The sequence below is a fragment of the Octopus bimaculoides genome, chromosome 10 (assembly GCF_046866305.1).
Source record: "Octopus bimaculoides isolate indiv1 chromosome 10, ASM4686630v1, whole genome shotgun sequence".
NCBI classification, from domain to species: domain Eukaryota; kingdom Metazoa; phylum Mollusca; class Cephalopoda; order Octopoda; family Octopodidae; genus Octopus; species Octopus bimaculoides.
Genome location: NC_142937.1, coordinates 41165552 through 41192231, shown reverse-complemented (window position 1 = coordinate 41192231; position 26680 = coordinate 41165552). Strand labels below are relative to the sequence as shown.

At 32.0% G+C, this 26680-nt stretch overlaps 1 protein-coding gene across 6 annotated transcripts in view; it reads right to left on the bottom strand.

The window, feature by feature from the left end:
* LOC106881299 (uncharacterized) overlaps nucleotides 1–26680 on the bottom strand; it is a 233516-nt gene continuing 206836 nt past the window's right edge. For all 6 annotated transcript variants that reach the window (XM_052971134.2, XM_089358564.1, XM_052971137.2 and 3 more), the window contains one exon: nucleotides 1–25494. In XM_052971134.2, the coding sequence (XP_052827094.1) occupies nucleotides 20317–25323 (5007 nt within the window). In that variant the 5' untranslated portion in view covers nucleotides 25324–25494 and the 3' untranslated portion in view covers nucleotides 1–20316. The remainder of the gene's footprint in view (nucleotides 25495–26680) is intronic.

Below are 26680 nucleotides of genomic sequence, written 5' to 3'. Positions count from 1 at the left end.
TTTTGTTTTGTTAGTTGTTTTTATTCATTTTATTCACTTTTCTTTTTTTTTCATTTTTTACAAATTGGTACCATTAAAATCAAGTCCTATGTGTCTTTCTTTTATCATGTATGGAACATTGACAACAATAATAAAATAAACAATAATGAAAAGAGGGGGTTGTTGTTGTTCTGTTGTTGTTTTCGTTTCTCTCAAACATCAAATATCATCTTTCTCAATTTTAAAATAAAAATTTATTCTCTTTCTCTCTCTCTTCATTTTTATTTTTCAGTTAACAAGTCTTACACACATACATAAGTGCAAGTATGTGCATAATAACATAATCATACACATATATGAACGTACATATTAAAGAATAGGTAAACATTTAAACACAAATATACATATGCTTCAAGAAATGAAAGCAACCATACAGATGGGAATCAAATGGAAATGATAAAGCATTAAAAGGCAGAAGGGGCATTTGAAAATAAAGTATAATAGAGAGAATTAGTCTATCCCCAATAATGCTATCAAAATTTATTCTTATACACAATAATCTATTTCTGCAATACAAGAGTGGAGAGTTAAGCTAATTAGAACAATGTAATATTAAGGTAAATGACCACTTGCAGTTTAAACTATATAATTTATAAGGTTGGAGCAGAGAATTCTTTTAAAGAATAACTATCTCCAAGTAATTTAATAAAACAATGATGCATTTCAGGCTTCATTTCAAATATCTTGCAACTTCTAAAACAAAAGCTTCAAAATTGAAAAAATATAAGAAAATTCCAGTAAAGTCAAAGGGAACTTCTTCAATAGCAGAGTGTATCACTGGTTCTATGTTAACCACTGAAAGCTAAATAATATCCAGCTTCATTATTACTTAGATGGTAACCTGGATAAACTGATAGACTGTCAGCATCATTTTGCCAGCTGATACTAAAAAATATAAAGATGGCCTTGGTGAGAGCTGTTGCTAGTTGAAACCCATCAAAAGATGGTCTTACATGAAAGAAGAAACCTATTCCTGCCAGGTGAAAAGAGTTTAGTTTAACTCTTTCTTGCAGAGTACAGAAGACAAAGACTCTGTATTGGCATAGTTAAGAATTGGTATTTCAGTAAAAATGATAGCGCAGTATTCTGACAGGATTCTAACAGCTAATATGTGCATATTCTGAGTTTAAAAACTTTCGTATTTTACTGTCATGTTTAAATTCAAATAACTACTAAAAAATATTAATTGCAAGTTTAAAATACTGACAATTTGATATTCCTCATGCATACATTTACATATGCATGTATATAAACAATTGCTTATTTTAGTATTCTACATGAGGTTTTACACACAAACACCGAGAGAGAGAGAGAGAGAGGGAGAGAGAGAAAGAGAGTAAGAAAGGAGATTTGAATTATTACAAAAAAAAAATGTGGGGAGCAGGGTGTGTTATAAAGGTAATGCTGTACAAATATGCGAGGAAGAAATGACAATGGGGTGGAAAGGGAGAAAAAGAGAGATGATAAAAAAAAGTTTACACATACATCATACACAAAACAAATTTTTTTGTTAGTTTTTAATATGAAGATTCAAAAAGAAAATAAGTGTTTTTTTCTTGAAATCATAAAATTTAAATAAAATATGAGACAAAAAAAAAGAAAAAAATAAATAAATGGAGAGGATTTAGAGGTATATTGGAAAATTATAAGAATCCAAAATAAATCAATGGATAAAAAGCAAAATTTCACGCTACTATAAATTAGGGAACGACCTGGGGAGGGGATTACAATAAAAGTCGTCACCATACTACACAGTTTAATGGCACTTGGTGTTCCTTCTCCCTACACAGTGAAGGCTTAGCTTTTTGGGCTTTTATTTTCTCTTTAAAAATAATAAGAATAAAACACCATTTTTCTTAATGAAATTTTTCCCTTTCAACACAGAACAGTAATGTCAGGAGTGACAACTTGCACTGAAAATTCTTTGAAGAAATTGAAAAATATAATAGTAGTAGTAGTAGTAATAATAATAATAATAATAATTATAATAATAATTCTACAATATTTCCAGTTTAACAAAAGAGGTGTTTTGAGAAAAAAAAAAAATGAAATCAAAAAGGAAAGTAAAAAAATCAAGAATGGTTAATAAATTAAGGTATACAAACTGAAGGAAATATGAGAGAGAGAGAGAGAGAGAGGTTGAGAAAGTTTAGACGACAAACCATCCAGCAATATTAGGAATCTCCTTTCCTTGTATTCTACAACATTCTTTTTTTTGCAAGAATTTATAAGAGAAAGATTAAAAATAAATAAATAAAAATAAGAATACAAGAGGGAAAGTCACATCTTTTCATTTAAGTAGAGGTTCATAACTATATTTACATCTGAGGACACTTTTTCTAAATTAAGAAATTTCCTTTTTATATATTTACTTTTTTTGTTGTTATTTAAACAAGACTTGATTATCTTTTATTTGTTTATATATAACTTTTCTTTTGATTGATATTAAAATAAAATAAAAATATACTTTTAAAACATTAGACTATATGTCTATAATTATATAATTCTTACTGAGAGCAGTAATCTTAAGAAGCGTTATGGTTGTAATATTACTAAACATTAAAATAGGGTCAGTGATTAAATGAATGACCCCAAACAAACAAATAGAAATTAACATATACACTAGAAACAATTAATGGATAGACATAATTTTTAAAAAGGAGGAGGAGAGAAAAAAAATACTAAAAAATGTCACCTAACAATTTTGTCGCATTATCTGGATTAATCTAAGGTACAAATTAGTAAGATATAGACAGAACATTCTAACTCTCTCAAGTGATTGACTAATAGATAAAATGGGATTGGAGGAATAGCCAATGGATATCTTAAAAAACTTTTCATGATAGAAGAGAAAGGAACAATTGCATATCTAAATTCATGATGAATTAAACAGGTATACAATTAAAACTGACTGCAGCTATTGCAATTGATGTCCAGGTCTCTTCTCGAGAATAAGGTAATAAATATAAGCCTCTGGCTTTCTTAAGGCCATAAAAATCTAAATATTCGATTCACAGCCTGATGAATATTTATAAAAGAAAAGATAATGATAATGATAATAATAGTAATAATAATAATAATAATAATGATTGAAATAACATCTAAGCAAAAATGGCTGAGGTAGTTTGAGAATGTTAGCTTTTTTCTTTATTTTTTAACACATCCACACACACACACGCGTGTGTACATGTATGTATATATGTATAGTATGTGTATATATGTATGTGTATGTGTGTGTGTGTATATATATATATATATATATATATATATACACACACACACACACATACATACATACATACATACTGTTTATGAACATGTTGATGAAAACATACATTTATTAATATATTTATTAGTAACAAAATAGTAAAAATACTGCATTTTGAGCTCTGATTTAATTGTTAGCTTCTTTAATTAAAGAAGGAATAAAAGGGTGAGGGAGAAACGTTACAGAGTGTCTTGGATCATAGGGGAAGGGCAGGAGAAATATTTTTTTTTTTTTTAGTTTTTCTTGTTTTGGTGAGGATGTTTAATTTTTTCTTCCTTTGTTTTCTGTTTCCTATTTAGGATACAAAGGAAATTTCAGATTTTGAGCACTAGTAGGTGTGGTACGATAGGAAGATAATTTACTTTCCACGCTTCAACATATATCAAAATGCAAAATATTTTGAATAAATTGTTTTTAATAATTTTCATGAAATAAAGTTTTTAAAAATTAAAATATGTCATAATCTATATCTTAAAATCTATAAAGCCATGGAACACATACACACGCACACACATTACATCATATATACATAGGCTATGTGTATATACATTTATGTTCTATGCATATGTATACACATGTAAGCAAATATGTATGTATACACGCATACATATATATATATATATATATATATATATATATATATACACACACACACACACACATACATATATATTCATATACATTTTGTTGCTTTAATTTTTATTTTAACCTTTTACTAATAATAGATGGAAATAAATATATAATCCAAAAGAATATATTAGTATTTTTTCTTGGAGGGGCAGGCAAAGATATCAAAGACTGAATATTTTTTATGTCTATACTTACAAAATTTAATAAAAATAGTCTGTTAAGAACAAGAAAACTAAATTAAAAAATTATATTTACCATCAAATTGTAAAAAACCATGAGCAAGATGAAGGTGTCGTATTGTATTTAGGCATTTTCTGGTAACAGAAATGTTCTTGAACGGACTCTATCCATCACCCAAGTAAAAATTTTGAAGAGAACTAATAAGCAAACATACATAACTCATTCTTAAACTGGACTGACAGTAGAAACTTGAAAGTCCAGAATGAAACTCACCAACACAAATACAGAAAACCAGGACAAAAGTCAGAACTGCATCCTGAGGCATTGAAAGAAATGAAGCTTTGTAGAATATTTTCTATCTTAGCAGCCTGAACGAAATATGACGCTTACTAAGCGTCTGCTAAAAGTCAGCTTCGTCAACAAACATTTTCTCCTCTTATATAAACAATACATAAACTGACACCTATGGTTGCAACACAGAGAACACAATACATTTGTGTTTTAAAAAAGAATGAGCTAATATATGGTATAATAATCCCCAAAATAATGTTTTATGTAATTAGGTGAGCTAGTAGTGATGCTAATAAAAGACTTGATGTTATATGTATTTACACTCTCACAATACACACACACATGATTTATATATATATATATATATATATATATATATATATATATATATATATATATATATATATATATATATGTGTATGCATAAAAAACAAACAAGCACATTTCATACATGTAGCAAAGGATTGATTAGGGACCACTTTTAAGCAAAATATTTCCAATGATACTCCGTATCCAACAAATTTTCTAAGGATTCCAATATTTTTCTTTCAAAATTATGCCAAAGAAAGAAGTATGAGGGTAAGTTTAATAAGCACCATTAGTGTACAGTGATCATACCTCATCCTTAGGAAATATAGATAACAGGATAATTAACATAACTTAGCCCTTTTAATTAAGAAACGTACTTTCTGAAAGTAGACAGGATGGAAATTGAAAGCAGGTGACAGATTTACTTTACTGAATAAGCTTACCATCATAATAAATTTCAAGGAATTATATAGGATCAATACTTTGTTGGTTTTCATTTTTTTTCTTTTTTGCTTGTTATACTTAGGAAAAGAATGATTGCAACTGAAAGAAGGTCTTTGATTCTATGCCCGCCTGAATCCATTTCACCATACCAATGTACAGAGGTAAAATGAAGACACCCCACCACTGCCACAAAAAAAAAACCCAAAATAAACAAAAAAAAATATTTAGCCTATGAATGTCAGTATGTTGCTGGATGATTGGTCAGTCATTTGGAAATCTGAGATCAACCAAAGTTGTCACTGTTTCTATCAGAGGGCACTGCAAGGATACAGTACTGTTCTGTTCTATTTATATTACAAGGGATTGATTCCAGCAAATACTTAAAAAAAAAAAAAAAAAAAAAAAAAAAAAATTAAAATCATCATTTTACAAAGACAAAAATAAATAATGATGAGACAACAGAGCCAATCATTAAAAAAAATCTATGATTCAGAAAAGAAAACCAACAACAACAAGAAAAGCAACTTCAAATATTTTGCAACACTTTATATATATATGTATATATATATATATTTATATATATCTATATATATATAAAACACAAACACACACACACAAATGTACAAGTGTGTGTAGGTGTGTATATGTATAATAAAACAGCAAAAAAAAAAAAAATAATAATTAAAAGAACTTCTAAATTTAACTTGCTTAAAAAGAAAACAAACTATTTTTCATGATAACTGTAATAAAATTATGTGGGAAATGTTCTAACCATTATGCAGGGCAGAGTAGTGGAGGCAAGGGACAAGCACACATAACAGGTGTGACAATTCCAAATATACACATGATTGAAGATTTGGGGGAATTATGTTTTAAACTAGACAAAAAATTTGAAAACAAAGGGTAAAATACATACATATGTGTTATAGATGTGAGAAAAAATTTAACACTTTTTTTCATTCATATAGAAATAACATATCTGATATTAATTATATCTATCTGAACAAAACAAAATCAATGAACGAGAAAACAGGAGTTGCCAATTGCTCTAGATATATTTCCATCACGCTTTTAGTTGGTGAGCAATTTAGAACACCTTGTATATCTCATTAGCCCATGTTCGGCTCTTGTTGACATGTAAATTTCTAAGATAGAGAGGACTTTCCTGTAAGTGGAACAATTAATTCTTTTTATAGGGTAGCAGCACTATACAGGATTACTGATGAATCTTGTAAACATCAACATTTAAGAATAGTGCTTAGATACATACATACACAACTATGTGTATGTATGTATGTATAAGAGCTAAATATGATACAAGAAAAATATGGAAACTCTTGCATATTATGTTATTAACAAAACCAGAATTAACATTTGGCAGGGTTATGGGGAATATAAATCAGGAAAGTCCTCTGCAACTGAGAAAAATAACATATTTGGGAAGAAGTTTCTACCTTGCATTTCCGGGTTACAAACTTTCATTAAAAATGGTACACAGAAATTTGAGAACATTTTTGAAACTGTTACAATTCTTTAGATGTGCATCCAAAAGAACAGATATAATATTCTTTTAAAGGAGTGGGGAAAAATCAATTTCAGAGGGTGAGGAGTACAGGGCATCAGATTGATTAATAACACTTATCAAGCAGAAAGCAAGCAAAGTTTAAGAAATACATCGAGTTCAAAGAGGCTATCACATATTGTTATATCATCCGGGCACTGTATTTAAAACCTCTACAAACTCGATGTTTTCCAGACTCTTTATTGCTCCTTCACGATAAATATTAAGAATTTCTTTGTTTTTGTGTTATCCCCATCAAACAAATTATCAAAGATTAAGAGAGTTTCCTAAAAATAATTTGCCACAACTTCTCTCCTTTTCAAGAGAAAATCTATGACCCCCTCCCCCCACTTATTAAATCTTACTCATGGAACAGCAGTGTCAAGAACATTTTAAAAGTACTCTACCCACCTCAACATAGAGAATGCTTAAAGAAAGCAGGTAAAAACAATTGATAAACTATTTGATATATCACATAAATTAAATTCTACACAAATGACAACAGAAAAAGAAGAGAAATAATGGGAGGGAGATGGGGAGATAAGCAACACATCAAGATATCCAGTTTGGAAACTAAACTAAGAAAAGTATCTTGAAATGTTATCAGTTGTGTAAAAGAGTAAGAAGTCCATCAAAGATTGTCCTGTAATTCAACAAAGAGCTAGAGGAAAAAGGAACTGGAAGTAAATGGAGAAAAAATGGCTTACCCAAAACGGAAATGTGGTCCAAGTTATAGAACATCACATATAACTATAATCTAGAAGAAAAAGTACTTTGTAGATTGATGTGAGCTACGCTTCCATGACTAAAGATAGAAGGATGAAATTCACATATGCATATAAACACACACTCAGACAAAAACTATGGAATTCTGAAGTTATCATCCTCTTAGGAAGGTAAGGTGATTAACAAAATAAATATGCGTGTGTGTATACATACATGCATGCATATATATGTGTGTGTGTGTGTGTGTGTGTGTGTGTGTGTGTGTATGTTAGATATAAAATAGAAATCCAAAACGGAAACTATTACATTAAAAAGCAGCATCTGAAAGAATAAAGATAGAAAGATGAACAGAGTGGATAATAAGAATTCGAGAATATATTATAGCAGCAGAGTAGAAAAAAAAAAAATCCTGAAACCATTTCATCTTATTGAATCTATCAACTAATTCATCATGAGTACCAAGTAGTTCGAATCCTCACAGGAACACTTGTCAGATAATAATGTAGCAAAAAGTTCATTACTGAATACTAGAGAAAGATTTCAAAGAAATAAAAAGATAACAGAAAGTAAATAAAGAAAATGCTTTCCACTGAAAAGTTAGAAATAACCAAAAAAAAAAAAAACAAAACAATAAAACTAAAATGAATCTGTTTGATAACTATTTATAGGAACAATATTTAGGAAACTAGAAATTAACAGTACTGTTTCCAGCTGATACACTAAAACTGCAAAGAGAAAAAATGAACAAAAAAAAAAACCCAACCAACTACAACAATAACAACACTAGTCTAAACAAAGTTTACTCTCATATTTTTCAACAATTCCTTGACAATTAAATTTATTGACATAGGCTTAGGAGCACTAGAGATTTATATATATGTTTTTTACTTGCACAAATTAAGGTAATTACTGTTAAAGACATTATAAATATATTGAAACATGCACATGTAAGTCTCCAATAAACAATGTTTCAGTAAATATTTGACAGATTCATTTTATTTTTATTTCTTGATCTTTTTTTTTGCTTTGCTTTTGAAATTTTTTGATGGAAACTTACATTTACTTCTCTAAGTTTTTTAGACTTCTATTATGTTCTAAATGTAAGCACACACATATACATATATATCTTTACATAAATGTAAACTACATCATTATCATCATCATCATCATCATCATCATCATCATTATTATTCAATGTCTGTCTTACATGCTGGCAAGGGTTGGACATAGTTTGACAAGATCCAACAAGCTGGAGAACTGTACTGAATTCCAGTGCTTGCTCTCACATGGTTTCTACAGCTGGCAGTTCTTCAAACTCTCCTCTGAAATTGTTGCCCTTGTAACCAAATTAGAAATATATATGTGTTTCAATAATATGCATTTGTCTAACACATGCCAGTACAGTGTATATATGTATGCCTATTTTGACTGTTTACTTTCTGCACTTCATGTAAAAAGACATTAAGTTACATACAGTGATATTTGCTGATGGTTCCCTAACAAAGACAAGTCAAATAAAAATTCCTGTATTTGAAATATGGGTTAGGTTAGTCAAAGCAAGGGCATCTATCAGTAAAACAATGTTTCAGTATTGTGTAAGTTAACCCATGTTAGAATGGGCTGGATGCAAAGCATACATAAATATCTCCCCATGTATGCATATATCATAGATAGTCATGTCTATCTGTATATACATATATACTATATAGACTATATACAGATAGTCTATCTGTATATACATATTATATAAACCTATAAAAAGGCATATACATATACATATATACGTGATGTATAAATACACACAAATACACATATGTATACCTCACAGGTCACTCATACAAATACAGAAGTGTTTGTTTTTTAAATACTGAAAGCTTATTACTAAACTGCATATAGAAGTAGGAGTTGAGAAAGGTACTTTGTATGTATGATTAGCATTCGTTTCCCATCAACTATAAACAGAACAATGCCAATATATTTTTATAAAACCATTAAAAAGAGTGATATGGCTTCAATTTAATATAAGTAAATCTAGCATTTTTGTGTGTGTATGCGTGTAACAATGTATAGATATGTACATTTTGTAACATTTATTTAAGAGATGGAATGTTATTTATACTAGGAGTTTATAACAGAAAACAAAGCAGAGAACTGTGGAAGAATATTTAATCACTAAAAATATTTCTAAAATGGTATCATGATTCTAAATGTATAGAATTAAGAGACCTCATTTGAAAACCATTTAGTATTTTTTGAAAATAAATTCTTGTAACATAATAGAAATTGATGATTTAAAGTAAGAAATCCCTTGCTCCCAAGCTCAAATTGTATAACGATACAAGAGAGCTTCCAGTTTAACATCTACATTATACTTATGTTCAATTTGGTTGACGCAAGCTAAGATGAAGAAATCTAAATTATCCTTAGAAATACACATATGTAGTGTTTCAATGAAACAGAAGTAAATAGTATCACTTAGATGATAATCATATTAGTGATATTAATAATGACAGATGCAAGAGAATGAAATGGACATAAATAAAATGAGTAAAAAAAGGCAAATTTAATATAAAGGCCAGCAATAACTTAGACTTACAAACATTGGAAAATAGGAATGTTTGGAGAGTTGAAGTACTTTGGAGGAAAGAAGGGGTTGGGAAAAAAGAGACAAGTATGGGAATCCTTATAAAACAGAAAATGATCCAGACTTTCTCCAAGAATACTAGAAAAAGTCAAAGATAACAAACCTGGCCAGTGTATCATAAGTATAAGCATGGTTTGTCTTTTATTTTTTACCTTTGTGTAATATATATATACACACACACACACACACACACATATACGTACATGCACATGTACACACACACACATTCTATATTTTTTTTTTAATTTCAAATATTAACATTTTTCAACAACTTGTAGAAATAAAACTTCAAATATTGGCAGGGAATGTCAAACATGCTTATGATACAATTTTGTCAGCTCAAAGTACCAAAAATCCTCAAGGTGAGAGGTTGATGTGAAATTAAATAAAAAATACCCATTGTGAAGCATCTGACAAACCAAAATGAAAACACAGAGGAAGAGAGAGAGAGAGAGAGAGAGAGAGAGAGAGAGAGAGAATGAAGTGATAATAGCTAAATTTTAAAAAGCTATTACAAATCATACGAAACACTCAGATGAAGCAACATCTTGGGAAATGGAAAGAAAACTAAGAGAATGAAACCATTAATTATCTGAATAGCATTTGCTCACAACATAAAATTCGACAATTCTGTCATGAAATATATGGAAAAGGCAACACTCCACTTAAAGTTCTTCTTTTATCCCGTATTTCCAGAGCACTGAAGCCAAACAAAGTGATGACTTAATTTCAAGAATGTGTTTGAACAATTCCAAAATTGAAGCAAAAACAAGGAGGGGTGGAAACAAAATGAAACAAAAAAAAAGTCAAACAAGTAAACAAGTAAATAACATAACTGCTTGATTCTTCCGTACTGCCACAATGTTCCCCAGTGTACTGTATTAACTTTTAGACTATCCACCATTGTTCTCAGAAATATACACAAGCCTAGGAATCTAGTATGTAATAGGCTGCTATGGGACACGAACAACGGATAGGGAAGGGGGGGGGAGATGACAACATGAGTGAGGCAAACTTGGAATTCTCTCTGTTCTAACATGGACAAAAACACAGACATACAATGGATGCATGTACACACACACACAGAAATATAATTTATACAACAAAAGATTATAAGTAACTGAAAATCAAAAAGAATCAAAACCCTCACTTGGCTATCAAGGACTGTATGTGTTGCATGAAGTATCAAAAATAAGCCACTGCTTGCTGAAGAATTTTGTCTTTATGATTTTTTTTTTCCTATCTCTATGTGAACTACTTTTCAAATAGGCAGCCCAAATAGAGATTAAAAAAGCTCACAAGAATTCCTTCTTTTGTATTTTCTTTTTGCTGTGTTTGCTTGTATTATCATCATGATCAATATTTTCAAGTGTGTTATGTGTATATATATATATATATACACATACATTTACACACACGCATACACATATGTATGCACACACACACACACAACTTAAACAGCTGTCATATTTTGTATTCAAAGTTGACAACCAGAGCAAGTGAAGAGGATTGCAAGCCACTGAGGAAACTTGAGGATGTTATAGTAGTGATGTGAGAGAGGGAGAGGGAAAGAGAGAGAAAGAAGAAGAAATGAAAAACACTTTTTTCTTTCTCTATAGGAGAGAAAAGAGAAGTCAAAGAAAAATGCCTGAGCAGATCCAAGACAGGTAATAAAAATTTAAATACTAAATACCAGATTAATAAAAATTGAAAAATTTAAATGGATATTATGCATGACAACTTAAAAGTACTGATGTTATCTATTCTAAGATTGACCTTTTTAAAATTCCTATGACAATGCTTCATGTTTACCATTCATTTTGGTTTCAAAAATATTCCACCAATCATTACAATACTTAGTTTCCATTTTCTGAAATGAAAGTATAAGTGTGTATTTTATGACTTCATGTATACACACATTTATACATATAAAAATATGCATTATTTTTAGGAAATTTTTGTGAGGTCCAAGCAGGTAAGTGCAGAATGTATATAACAAAAGTGACAGTCAAATAATAAGTACATGTACATTATTCACTTTGTATCTGAAATTTAGTAGTGTGTGTATAGAGTGAAAGCTTCCTAGAAATTGCTGCACACACAGCAGTTGTAATCAGCTGGTGTTAAAATGTGCTGAATTCTATAAAAAAGAAAATTATAATAAAAAAAAAGCCTTAACAGATTCCATTAAAAAATAAATGTTCAGGAAACATTAAAAATATTTCCAAGAAGCTTAAAATATTCGAGATAAATTTACATAGTCTTGTATAAAATTTCCACAACAAAATTATATCTATTTAAAATGCTCGAGTTTAATATGAAGATGTTTGCATAAAGTTTGCTATTGGTAAGCTTTACTGGAGCAACTCCAGTGTTCAAGAACTAAGGAATGCAAACAAACTTCAGAATAAACATGTGAAAATGAAATTTCTTTTTATATGAAGTTTGAAAAGAAAATGATAAAATAAAAATAAGAATCATCTAATAATTTCCATAAAATGTAATTAATAATAATAATAATTGTTTTTAATTGAAGAACAAGGTCAACAATTTTTGAAGAGAGGAGTTTAGTTGATTACATCACCCCAGTACTAGACAGGTACTTTATTTTCTCAATCTTGGAGGGATGAAAGGCAAAGTTGACAATAGCAGGATTTGAACTTGAATGTAGTGTCACAACAAACTACTGTAAAGTATTTTGCCCAACATTCTAATGTTTCTGCCAGCTTGATGCCCTTAATAATAATAATAACTGTTCCTGATTTAGGCACAAGGTTAGCAATTTTGAAGGAATGAGTTAGTTGATTAAATTGCCCTCAGTACTGTATTTTATTAACCCTAAAGAAATGAAAAGCAAAGTTGACCTCAAAACATAAAGAGATAGAACAAATACTACAACTACTACTTAATAATAATAAATACATAAATAATAGATATGGGGAATTTGTGAAGAGAAGTGTCATGACATTCATGCTTTCCCTAAGGGTATATTTTGAAAACTTTAAGGACTGTTATTTTATTTTCTTTGCTAGAACAAAAGTAAATGTTTATAGGAGATTGAGAATACACATGAAATAGTATAGATATTTTATTGGCTGCAACTTGAACAAGAATAAAATGCAAAGTCAATCACTCTGAAATGTGAATGCAAACTAAATGCCATAAGCAATTTAGTTGAGTGCTCTACAACAACTTAATTGTCCTTATGATGATGATAACAATGGACAAGATTTCATGGGAAAATAACTGGATGGTTTGAGAGAAAGTCATATTAGTGGCAAAAAAGTTTACAGTAGGAATTGTTTGATTAAAAGACCATCTTTGGAAGTTATAAGTATAACAGCAGTGAATGCACACACATCACACAGAGACATATACACAGAAAACTAAAAAAGACATGAAATCAGTAAAAACATGCAACAGAAATACCTAGACAAGCTGAAAGAGATACTTGATGTAATGATATGCAAGACAGGACAAATGAGCTCAAACAAATGAATTTACAGGACTTGAAGAAGTAGGGTGGGTGGGTTGTTTGAGGTGTATGTGGGGCATGCACAATGTTTTGAAACCATCTGACGGTACATCTCTCAACTAATATATCTAACACAATGACTAGTTTCAGTAAATACTTTTCAGCAAATGGGATCTCAAGAAAAATCATAAGAATTGTCTTAGAAACAGGGTAGTTAATGAGGTAGAAAGTTATTGGGGTATCAATTGAAATAAATACATCTTTTAAATATGCCTGAGTTCATAGTGACAAAGCATTAGGAGATTTTCTTGTATCTTTCTTTTAATTATTAATAACGTTATTATTTACTATTGAAGTAGTTTGATGCTGTTGCCAGCAGAACAATAGTATTAATTGCGATGTAATTCCCATTAAATACGTGCACGAGTAAATTATTATGCTTCTTCAATTTGTGTGTGTGTGTCCGTGTGTCCATATATATATATATATATGGATATATAAATATGAGAGAGAGAGAGAGAGAGAAACCTCATGGAAAATATATGGCTGTTTACTGAAGAATTTAACTGAAATTTAGAAGCCAAATGAAAAAAAGAAGAAAAAGAAAATGAAAATTCTGTACATGTCTTGGAACTACCTTCATATATTGGAACTATCTTTATATACTGAAACAGAATTGTATGAAGCAAGTTATGTTTGGTGAAGCTGCTTCTTTAGATCAGTAAATCATTAACAAGGGACATTATTCAACTTAGACAAGGTGTACCAGAAATAATGCTAAATGCTTTTTGTCATTTGAACAATCTATCTTAATATGTCATGGCCACAATGGTTTGGATATGAATCTTTATTCTAAATTCTAAATATGTAATCACATACAAAGCTACTTGAACCACTAAAGACACTGCCTTCATGTATATTTTAGGTAAATCAGCTGGGTAGAGCTGATCCTTCTTTCAGCTAAACTCATGGAAGGATTTGAATTCAGCAGAGCAAGCTGAATGAATATTAGTGATTAAACTGCTGTTACTCTGAGATACTTAGTTTGGTTAAGTGAACTGAGTATATTAACACAGCTCTGGTGACAGGATTTCAGTCTAGTACTCCATCTACTTGCAGTAAGTAAAATAGTTAACTCAATTCCAACATAGCAATAATTAATCTGCAGCTTCAGTATATATCACCATAGAACAGCAGTCAATAATTTCTGAAATATCAATAGATTGTTACTTAATAAAGGGGGTGGTTGTGTTGTTCATGCCTTTTCTCACATAAATCAAAAACATGTGTGAGTAGAGCTCACAACCAGATATTCTACCAATGTTCCACCACTTTTCCAATTGGCTACTCTTCTCAATAATAATGATAATAATTATGCTGATAACAATGAAAAAAAAAAAAATTAAAAGTATTATTATTAAACATCATTTGATTCAACTGCCATAACAAAATTCTTGAAAAATATATAAAATTTATGGTTAAACTTAAACTCTGTTTCACTCCTTTATCAAACAAAGTTCTACTTCTGTCTTTTAAATATCAAAACTAGATATTATGGCTCAATGCCCAAATGCCACATCGAGAGAAAGGAAAATAGTTGTAAACATTGAGGAACAAACCTTACTTTCCTTAACTGGCCACTACCAAAATTAAAGAAACAGGAACCATATTAAACAGATATAGGAATAAGCAAATATTGAACTTTGGTCTGACTAGGAAATAAAACAAAAAGAAATATACTCATACCAATAATTTAGAGACTTGCTTTCATAATATCTGTAACAATAGCCCAGTATGCTTATTGTAAGATGTTTTAATGAGAAAGTATTGTCATAATAAATATCCTTCAATGAAGATGACTAAAAAATTCCATTTGTTAATTATTTTGTCTTTGTGTAGTTTTTCAAAATAAACACACATGCAGGTCATGCCGTACAGATTATTTTGAATGTACACAAACAGCATGGTCATACTTAATGTGAACTCATGCACTCTGTCTAATTATCTACATGTATGTGTTCTATGTACACATAAAAAATATACATACTACTAAAACACTGGGAGCTAATAGCCTGTGAATATCATATCAACAAAATCAGTACTTCTACAATAATGATGCTAATGAATCGAATGTGTAGCAAAAGCTACAAAACTGAAATGCAGATCTGGAAGCCAAGGAGTGGGTATGGGTAAAAACTGTGTAAGATGTAGTGTGTAGGGTGGATGGTTGAGAACTAGACCTAGACATATTTTGGCTGCAAAGTCAGATGACTTGCCATTGGAACGGATGAGTTCAAGCCATAATTATTAATGTTACAGGACACAGAAAGGACATAATTAAATAGGTGAATTAAAAAAACATGCGAAAGAGGTATCTGTGTAGCGTAATTGTGAGAGAGTGAAAGAAAGAAATTGAAAGGAAAAATAATTAAAGGATAAAATTAAGACCATGCAATAAAACTTACTGGTTTTATATTCTAGCAAGGCAGGATGAGACACCTTTCAATTACAGTTGGCCTTAATTTGAGAGTGATATTTATATATATATATATATATATATATATATATATATATATATATTAATACACAATTCTGCTAGCTATAATATTCTCTAATAGTGGCACAAAACCAAAACATTTTACAATAAGTGTAGATGGCTAAACCAACCTGCATACTATACTGGTACATATTTTACAGATTCTGAAAGGATGAAGAGCAGAGTCAACTTCGGTGGGATTTAAACTTAGAATATAAAGGGGAGTCATTTGAGTACAATGTGTTACATCTAAAAAACATGAAAAAAAAAAAAAACTAGCCATTATACCATGCACTGCCCTCAATAAAATTAGATAAACACAACTATTTTTCTTCTCAAAATTCCAAAGAGGACTAAAATAATTTTCTAAAATTATAAAAACAGTTTTTCATGATTTAAAATTTTCCTTTTTCTCTTTTTTTCTGCTTGTCATTTTGACATTGCTGCTGAACAGCTGTAAACATTTAAGTAATTATTAAAACTTCTCAACAGCAGTGGCTTTCTCAAGATCACAATGTGATGTAGTTATCAATACAACTGACAGTTGCCTTTCTCTGAAGGGATGAAGGCAAGATTTTATTCTCTATGAGTATACTTTGGTGGGTTAGTTTGTATTGTGGTACATTTTAAGAACTTCAAGCTGCCATGAACATTTTCTTAGTAAAGGCTGACACTAAAGAAAGATTTGCAAACCTCTACTTCTGATGCAGAAGAGAATTGGTCACATCATTCAAACAATGTTCTAACAAATTTTGGGAAATGTGTGTGTGTGTGTGTGTGTGAATATACAATATGTATATATATATATATATATATATATATATATATATATATATATATATATTTGTAATTTGTTTCTATTTTCTTCTGATGAGTTGAGTTTTTTTCCAATGAGATATCTTTTTTGTTTATTTTTTCACTATGAAATGATAATAATAATGATAGTGATGATGATAATCAAAGTGATGAGGATGACAATGATTTTGATGATAATAATAATAATATGAAACACCCAGTAACACCTATTGCCACACAAGCCCATAATCTTCATGACACAAATAAATAACAACTCACTTCAACTCTTGAAGTTTCAACAGAGGACAAGGGATATATACATACATATATGTATATATATATATATATATATACACACAGACATATATATACACATATATATATATATAAAGTGCCAAAAAGAATAATTTTTAACCAAATCTTTTTTTTTTATATTTATAAAAAAAACTATAATAAACACAAAAATATAAAACAATTATTCCTTTCCACAAGAATCAACTCATTAGAACATGAGTCACTTCAAGTTAAAAAGGTGGGGAGATCAACCATTTCACATAACATCAGTGAACCCCTTTTAGAGAGAAAGAGAGAGAGAGAGAGAGAGAGAGATTGATGACTGACTCAATTCAGCAAGTTTCAGAGGTGCTGTATTCAAGCCCTATTCTGAACATCTAGGTTATTGAAGCAAAAGAGAAATCTAAGGAGAATCAGGGGTAAATTGCCTGTAGTTCCAAGAAATAACTACAGCTTTCATTGATAAGTGTAAGTTGGTTAGCGAGGTTTCTCCTTATGTCATCACAGTATACTGCTTATGGGCTTGGTACAATTTAGTGAAATAGACAAATATACAGTTTGAAAAAAATATAAATAAATAAAATAAAGAAATGGTTTCTGTTCTGGTATAGATTTGTAATAGAATTTTTCTTTTACATTTACATTAAAAATCTGACATACAGCAGGTTTTATTAAGTCTCCAACTGAATGTAAGGGAGGGGGTAAATGAAAAAGTGTTTTTTATATATATATATATATATATATATATATATATATATATATATATATGCACATACACATACACATGCATTTTATATATATATATATATATATATATACACACACACATATATATATATATATACACACACACACACACATGCACACAAAGACACGTGTCAGTGTCTGTGTGTATATATATATATATATATATATATATATATATATATATATACATGTGTGTGTGTGTGCATAATATGCTTCTAAAAAAATGTTAACCCTCCTGACTTCACGTTGAAACACTTACACCATTTTATAGCACAAAGTTGAGAAAAATAAAAAAATAAAAATTTAATGTACACACAAAGTTGTTGCTAGAGGGGGATTAGGTCACAATAAACTTAAAATTCATTGAGTTTAAGTAACCAATTATATATGGATGATATATATATATATATATATATATATATATATATATATATATAACTTCCATAGGTATGCAGAATCAGTTGAAAAGGAGATATGGGAGAGTTAACAGCAGCTATTAATAATTTTAGTAAAACTATTTTGGTATTTTTAAACCAGAGTCAAACCTTTAGAACAAACGTTATGAGGAAAAATAAAATCAATGAAAAAATAAGAGAACACAAACAAAGTACTGAAGTTGAAGATAACTTTGAAAAATGATGAGACATTGATTAGGAGGAGGAGTTATTAAATAAATTAAGATGCAATTAAAAGAGACGAAAAAAAAATGAATAAAAATAAAGACAAGTCCATGGCAGGATTGGCTGCAGATAGCATATAGCAGGAGGAAAATCTAAAATATGACAGGGAAAATATATATATGTTTATATATATATATATATATATATGTGTGTGTGTGTGTGTGTGCGCGCGTGTGTTTAAGACACCAATCTAAAAAAAAAGAAAAACATTAAAAAAATTTAAAATAAAATAAACAAAGGAAAAACTGGAAAAATCCAATAATTGTTTTTTTTTTTTAGTTTTGGGTATTTTTCACAACAAAAATTAAAACTTATCCAACAATCCTGGCATATTTTTCCTTTTTTCGGAGGGGGAGGGGGTGTTGTTGATTATTTTGGTATATTTTTTGTTTGTTTTATCTGTGATGGCAAAACTCTCACTCATATCAAACACACTTAATTTAAAGATCACAATACTGCCATATAAAGAGAATCACACATCAAAGTAAAACCAATTCCAAGATAAGCTCACAAAAATATCATATACTTATAGTGTATTTTTCTCTCAACTTTTTCTAATGATGTTTCCTGTCTGGGTTTAAGAAGTTTTTATTTTAATTTTTTTTTTTTAACTGTTTTTATAGTTTGTTTCAATTTTCATTCTTTTCCTTTATTTTTACCTTAGATAGAAGACTCCTCTTTCAAGACCATTCTGTGGCAAATCGCAGTGCACATTTCCTCAAAGACTGAGGTATAGACACATATATAAAAATAGTGCAGATGCCAAACAAAGCTGGCCATTATTAATTATTTGTTTTTAAAAACTCCCATCTCATGATAAAACAGGAAGAAATTCCATCATTTGTGGCATCTGCCTTTGCTCTACAGTTGTGGATGATAATTTTTTTTATTTCACTTTTTGTTAGGTGTTGTAGTTGAGGCTTTGTTAGAAATGTTTTCTGAAACTTTGTATTTTGTCTGCTTGCTTTAAGCATACTGTTGCTGTTGGTTTTATTGTTAGTGTTGTTGTTTTGGAAAGGCAGAGCAAGAGAGAGGAAAGGTAACTAATTATATTCTTTTTTTTTTTTTTTAATAATGGAATTACAGAATACTGAGATTCATGATCTAAGAATATACAAGAGGTTGTCTTGCTGCCTTCTAAGGAACAACCAAGTTTTGTATGTGCTGTACATACAGAGCACACACACACACACACGCGCGTGTGTGTGTGTATGCATGTATGTATATATATTTAGATATATAGATATATATACATATATATATATGCATGTATGAAAGGTTTATTTTCTTGACCTTTCACTCTGCTCTTATTTCTCCAAAATCTTTTTTATTTTATTTTTTTTTGTTATATTTTATAAAAAAACAAATTCTGTATATAGATCAAGCCAAATGCAAATGTTGAGGTGGGTGAGAAATTGCACATAAAACTTTTATTTAATACACTGTTTTCAAAGAGCAACTAGCCAATCAACCAGCCAAAGTCTCATGCTAGATAGATCTACACCATTCTGGTAGTTTGCAGTATATTTTCTCTTGCCTCAGTTTAACACTCTTTAGGAGTTAAGATTCTTCCTGTTATGACTGAATTTCCCTAGTAAAATATCAGTAGATAAACTAACATGTATGTATGCTTGTATACATGTGGGAGAGTGTGGATGAGATGTATGTTTAAGAATTTTAATGATTGTGAGCTCATACTAAGGCTCAGCTGGTACCAAGGTGAGAGTGAGTGTAACAGGTTCTGTTACACGCTGGCGAACCGGCATGTGTACAACAGAAGGAATAAAGTTTGTATCCACTAAATTATTTTCTAAATGAAATGCTTGCATAATAAAAGGAGTTTGTGACTTATTGTCAGTACTTCTACAACCATAACCATCATTTTCATCAGTAGAATCCATGTCACAGTTGTTGATGCTGCTATTGTTAATATTGCTGTTGTTGTTGTTGTTGTTGTTGTCATCATTATCTGTTGCAGGTGTTGCTTTAGTTGAAGGTAGTTGCTCTTCGTCAGGATAATTACTGATGTTGTTATGAGTTCGAGGAGAAGATGAATTGGGTTCTTTTAAATCTTCAATATCTTCAGAAGGCATTGAAGAAGGTGACATTTTTGGCCCATGGTTAAAAGCCATATGCTTTTGCAACAATTTTGCAAAACTGCATGTAAAATCACACTGTCTGCAAGAATAGAATCCATTATCTTCTGATGGCTCAACATCTGATGTCAACTTGGATTTTTTAACATGCACTTCCCTTATATGCATCTGACATGCTTTCTTACTCAAATATTTAATGCCACATTTGGCACACTTAAACTTTTTGATACGGATGCCTCTTGGTCGGGGTCGGGATTCTTTTATATCATTTGCATGATATTCTGTGATATGGCGGATGAGAGAATGTTCATAAAGGAATGATTTAAGGCAGGTTTTGCAGGTGAACCTCCCAACAGTGCCCTTAATAATGCTATGTTTGCGTTCTTCATGAGAATATATATTTGAAAGCCACCTTGTTTTGTAATCACAGTGAACACAACTGTATAGCTTTGGTTTGCCACCACGGGAGTACTTTCTTCGTAAGCTATTTCCCCAGCTGAGACTGTTGTGCAAAGGACCACCAAAGTGATGCGGTGGTGAAAAATCAGGTTTTGCACTTACCTCAGCTTTATGATCATTCAAGACATGCATCTGAAGGCTAATGCTATTTGGAAATACTTTGAAACAGAACTGGCACATCTGAGCTTCTAAAGGTACATATTTATTGTCTGAAGGTAAAGATACCCCATGATCCTTTAAAACATGAGCATGCAGCCACTTTTCATTTTTAAATCGTCGGTCACACAGTTTGCAAACTTCAGTGAAATGGTTGTAATACCTATTGTTAACAGGGGTATCATCAAGCTGTTCTGTTTTGATTTTGACCTCATCAGGATTTTGTTGATGCTGGGTCAATAATTTGGAATCAGAGTTAGTGAGGCAGGAATCTGACAAGCTGTTAGGTAAAATTGAAAAGCCATCAGATAGCTTCTCAATTTGACTTCCAGGGGAGGCATTACCAATGCTACCACTGTCTACGGGAGAAGACCGCATGGAAGGGCTTGGAGTGATTTTCTGTTCCTCAGCTGTTGGTAAGATTCCATGCTTGTTCAGCTTATGAGTTCGTAAGAAATACTTGTTGCACAACTCCTTGTTACAGATGTCACAAATCACACGAGAAGAATTCACTGGTTCTTTCCATCGCCATGTATGTTTTTCAAAACTTTCATTTGGTTGAAAACCATCCATGCTCATACTCACAGCTAAATTATTTATCAACTTTTTATTTGGCTGAGGTAACTGCATCTTGTCAATGGTTTTACTGTCAATTCTATCTGACTTGATGCCATGAATGTTCAACTTATGGGTTCGGAGAAAATATTTACTGCACAGCTCTTTTTTGCAGATTTCACAATATGCTTCTGGGTCAATGCCCATTTTCACCAGTTCATGGTGGTCAGGTTTCTCAATATTACACATTGAGGTCAGAAACTCTTTGCCATTCATATCAACTTTCTGCATCTCTAATAAGGCTAGCTCTTTTGCTTGATCTCGAATAATATCACGTATGTATTCCTTTTGATTATCTTTAAACAAATTCAGCTTAGGAGAAACTGATTTCCCCTCACTCTGCTTGTTCTCCTTCTCAGCAGACATGATATCAATTCCATGTACTTTTAGCTTGTGGTTCTTAAGAAAATACTTATTGCACAACTCTTTGCTACAGATGTCGCAGGTAACGCGATCTGCAAGCTTTGCTGCAATCATGTTTCCAAAGAGTGTGGGCATTCCGCTGCTGTCAGTGACACAGTTTCCATTTCTCATGTCGCTGCCAACAAATCCAGGCATGGATTTAATCCGTGCAGACATGTCACTTGGTAACTGACCATCCAGCGGATGGCTCTTGGAAGGTGTTTCATGAAAGACACCATGCACGTTCATGCGATGAATGCGGTAGCTGTATTTGCTTGAGAATTCTCTGTTACAGATGTTGCAGTAAGTGACATAACACTCACTGTTGGAATTTGAAAGAATGTTCTGGGACAGGCCCACCACAGAGCTGATCATGCTGGACTGGGACACGTTAACACCAGTACTTGTCAAGAGATTTTGAGGAATATCGTTTGTTCCAGACCCCTTCATAAGTGCTAGATTTTTGAGAACAGAAGGATCTTTCAGGTTTGTGAGATCCTTGCTTAAACTAATAGCTTCTTTGGAGAGCATTTGCTCCTTCATCTGTTCTGCTTCCTTCATTCCCATGTCCTTTGGTTTCATGACAAGAGGCATTCCTTGCTCCTGAGATACACGCCCAGACAATGCATCTTCTTTTGCTTGGTCTCTAAGAAGTCCTGGTTCCTGTTTCACATCAGGATGGTCAGGCTCAGTAGCTATTCTGGACGAAATTTGTGGTTGCTGTAGCTGTGGTTTCATCTCGTCAGTATAAATATTATGCATGTTGGCTTTGTGGATCTTTAGGAAATATTTATTGCAGAACTCTTTACGACAAATCTCACAGTACGCTTCTGCATTTAGAACCCCAATACTACGAAGTGCATCACTTGCAATGGGTTGTGCTGGCGGGGCGGAACTTGATGATGGTGGCTGTGGCTGCGATTGTGAGGACTGAGATGCTGGTGGTGGAAGTGGTAGTGGTAGAGGTTGCTGCTGCTGTTGCGTTTGTTGTTGTTGTTGGTGGTTTTGTATTTGTTGTTGGTGATTTTGTATTTGCTGCTGCAGCACTTGTTGGTGATTCTGTAACTGTTGCTGCTGTGTTTGCAACTGTTGTTGCTGGTGATTCGGCAATTGTTGAGTCTGTAATTGTTGCTGGTGATTCTGCAAATGCTGTTGCTGATGTTGCTGTTGGTGGTTCTGCAGTGGCGAGTGTTGTTGTTGATTCTGTAGTTGTTGTTGCTGTGGATTTTGCAGTTGTGGCTGCTGCTGTTGTTGTTGGTTTTGAATCTGCTGCTGGTTTTGCATTTGTTGTTGCTTCTGTTGAGGAGATGGTATCTGTTGTGTTGGTGCAGCTTCCATGTGTGGAGTGGCGATGGGCTGAGAAAGGACTGAATTATTGTGTGGTTGCATCTGCGGCTGGGGCTGGTGCAACAGAGGCTGTGCTGGGATTATCGCTACAGGAGGTACAAAAGGGTTCAACACCATAACACCAGCCATATTAGGCATGCTGGCCATGGACTGAGGTACAATAATGGATGACGAGGTAACAGCGACGGACGTAGGGATGTCGACTGGACGTATACGTCTGAAATTGTTGCAGCTCTCCGGCGCAATGCCGTGAACATCCTGTTTGTGTTTTTTGAGGTAGTATTTGTTGCAGAAGTGCTTCTGACATAACTCACAATAGTCTTCCAAGTCTTGATTGACACTGCCTTCAGTAATTACTTTCTGATTCTGTGACTGAGGATCTAATCTATATGATGATGGTGTGACAATTTGCTCTTGAGGCGGCTGTTGCTGAGGTGGAGGGGGAGGAATCATTGAAGGAAATGTGTTCATTGAAAATGGTGACGGTGCATTCTCATAGATACCATGCTTGTTAGCTTTATGCGTTTTCAGAAAATATTTGTTACAAAATTCTCTATCACATATTTCACAGTAGGCATCAGGATGAAATATCCGGGTACCATCATTTTTTATACTGAGTTCACCAGTTGAGTCTTTGGATTCTGCCTCAGTGGGATCAAGGCCTGGTATGCTGGAAAGAGGCACAGAAGTGGGCACTATTGTAAGTATGCCTGTTGGCTCCAAGCCATTCTGACCATTGGACTGTGGTTTTATACTTTGCTGGAGTTCATTTGCTAAGCGATGGTATTCAGTTGGAAATATCTGCCAATGTTCTGGTTTCAAACCACTGATGTGGTTTTCTTGGGGTGGTAGTTCTTTTTCAGGTTCCAGCAGTGGTTGTTGTTGTTGTTGTTGTTGTTGTTGTTGTTGTGGTGGTAGTTGTGATTGTTGTGGTGGTGGTGGCGGTGGTGGTAGTGGTGGTGTTGGTGAAGGTACAGTTGATTGTTGCTGTGGTGGTGAGTGTTGTTGATGATGTGGTGAAGGTAATGGAGACTGTTGTTGGGATATTTGCGCAGGTATATGTTGGGGCGATACCTGTGGAGGTGATATCTGTGAAGGTGATATTTGAGAGGGTGATATTTGCTGTGGAGGTAATGGGTGTGGTACTATATGTTGTGGGGTTAATGGAGTTAACTGTGTTGACAGCTGTGGTGGTGATAACTGTGGTGGTATGTGTATTGGAGCTGGCGGTTGGAGAGGTAACTGTTGAGGTGGTAGTTGTTGTAATGTTGGTAGTGGTAGTGGTATTGCTGGTGGTGGTGGTGGTGGTGGTGGTGGTGGTAGTGGCACTGGCCCTAGTTGTTGTTGTGGTAGTTGTAAGGGAGGTAATTGCTGTAACTGTGGTACTTGTGGTTGTGGAGACACTGATGGTAAGAGTTCGGGACAACTTTGGCCAGAAGAGAAATTATCAGCAGCCTCTTCCTTCAGTTGGCTGGTGTCGTCTTCATCATTGGTCAGCCTCTCTCCACAGTCTTCCAAATCATAGTCTGGAGGGTTTTCAAACTGTTTTGATACAGTTTCTCCAGAATCCAAATCTGCACTATAAGAAACTCGGTTTGGTTTTGTTTGCTTACGACGGTTCGACTTCATCCTAGTGAATCAGCTGGCTTCTTTTCTTGATAGAAATATATGCAGAATACAATGAGGTATTTCTGGTTTTTTCAGTAGAAACAATACATCTTGTGGCCACTATTTGTTTTATCCATGTTGAACTTTGCATACATTCATAATAGTCACTGACCCGTATTCCAATTTTCATGTCTGGAATAGAAAATAAACAACATTCTTAGATGAAACATAGTCAAGAATAAATATTATCTAAATTAACATTTTGTAAAGCATGAATATCAAAGAGTCAAGAAATATGCAAGTGGACTGTGAAGTTTAAGGAGCTGCATTACAAACAAATTGGAGCACAAATCTTTATAGCTGCCAATATTGTATTGTGCTTGTGAACAAAGTGTATAATTCTGATCCCCTAAGTTTAGCATGTCTTACTTTAAAGTAGAGTAGAAATTCTGACAATATATAAATTGCATCAATTTAAAAAAAAAAAAAAAGAAGATAAAACATTTAAATTGATCCCAATACTTGCTTGCCATTTATTTTATCAACTTCCGAAAGGATGAAAATCCAATAGGATTTGAACTCAATGTTGAGAATGAACGAAAGAAAACAAGTCATTTTGACTACATCCATCACTCAAACATTTCTCTTCTTTGTCAAAAATACAGCACATAAAAGGACATTGTCTGGACAGGCTGCAAAAAGTTTTTGCAGCCTGTCCATCCGCTGGTTAGGTATATAGAGAAAGAGTAAAAGTTTATATTTACATATGTGATCTACTAGTCAGAAAAATAAATTCTCTTCTGAATTTATGAAACAATGATAAAAGAAGTTTCATATTTTAAGATCTTACAGCCATCTTTTAATTAGGATTGAATTTTTTTAAACTTCTACATTTTTGCTTATTCTTATAAAAAAGTTCCTTGAAGGTTGACCCTCAGACACTAAATTCAAATCACCGCACTTATTGGATTTATATTAAAATCAAAAAAGTGAGAAGGACCTGAAAATGGCAGCATCCATCCTCTATCAATCCCTGTTGGTAAAAGTTGTTTTCAACTGGAGGTTAAATTAACTAGTAAAACTAGACACATTAAAAAAGCCATTTAGAATACATTACCTATAAATATATTACACATTTATTTTTTTATGAGGTATTCACAACGTTCAGCGAAGTTATATAGCATTGTAAATTGAAATGACAGTGACTCCGCCAAAATTTAATGAATTAGATTCAATTTCTTATAAGAATATTGCAAAGCATGTACATTTTAAAAATTGAAAATATAAATGTTAATTAAAAGATCTTAAGATATGAAACTTCTTTTTCCAGTATTTCATGAATTAAGAATAAAAATTATTTTACTAACTAGTACATATG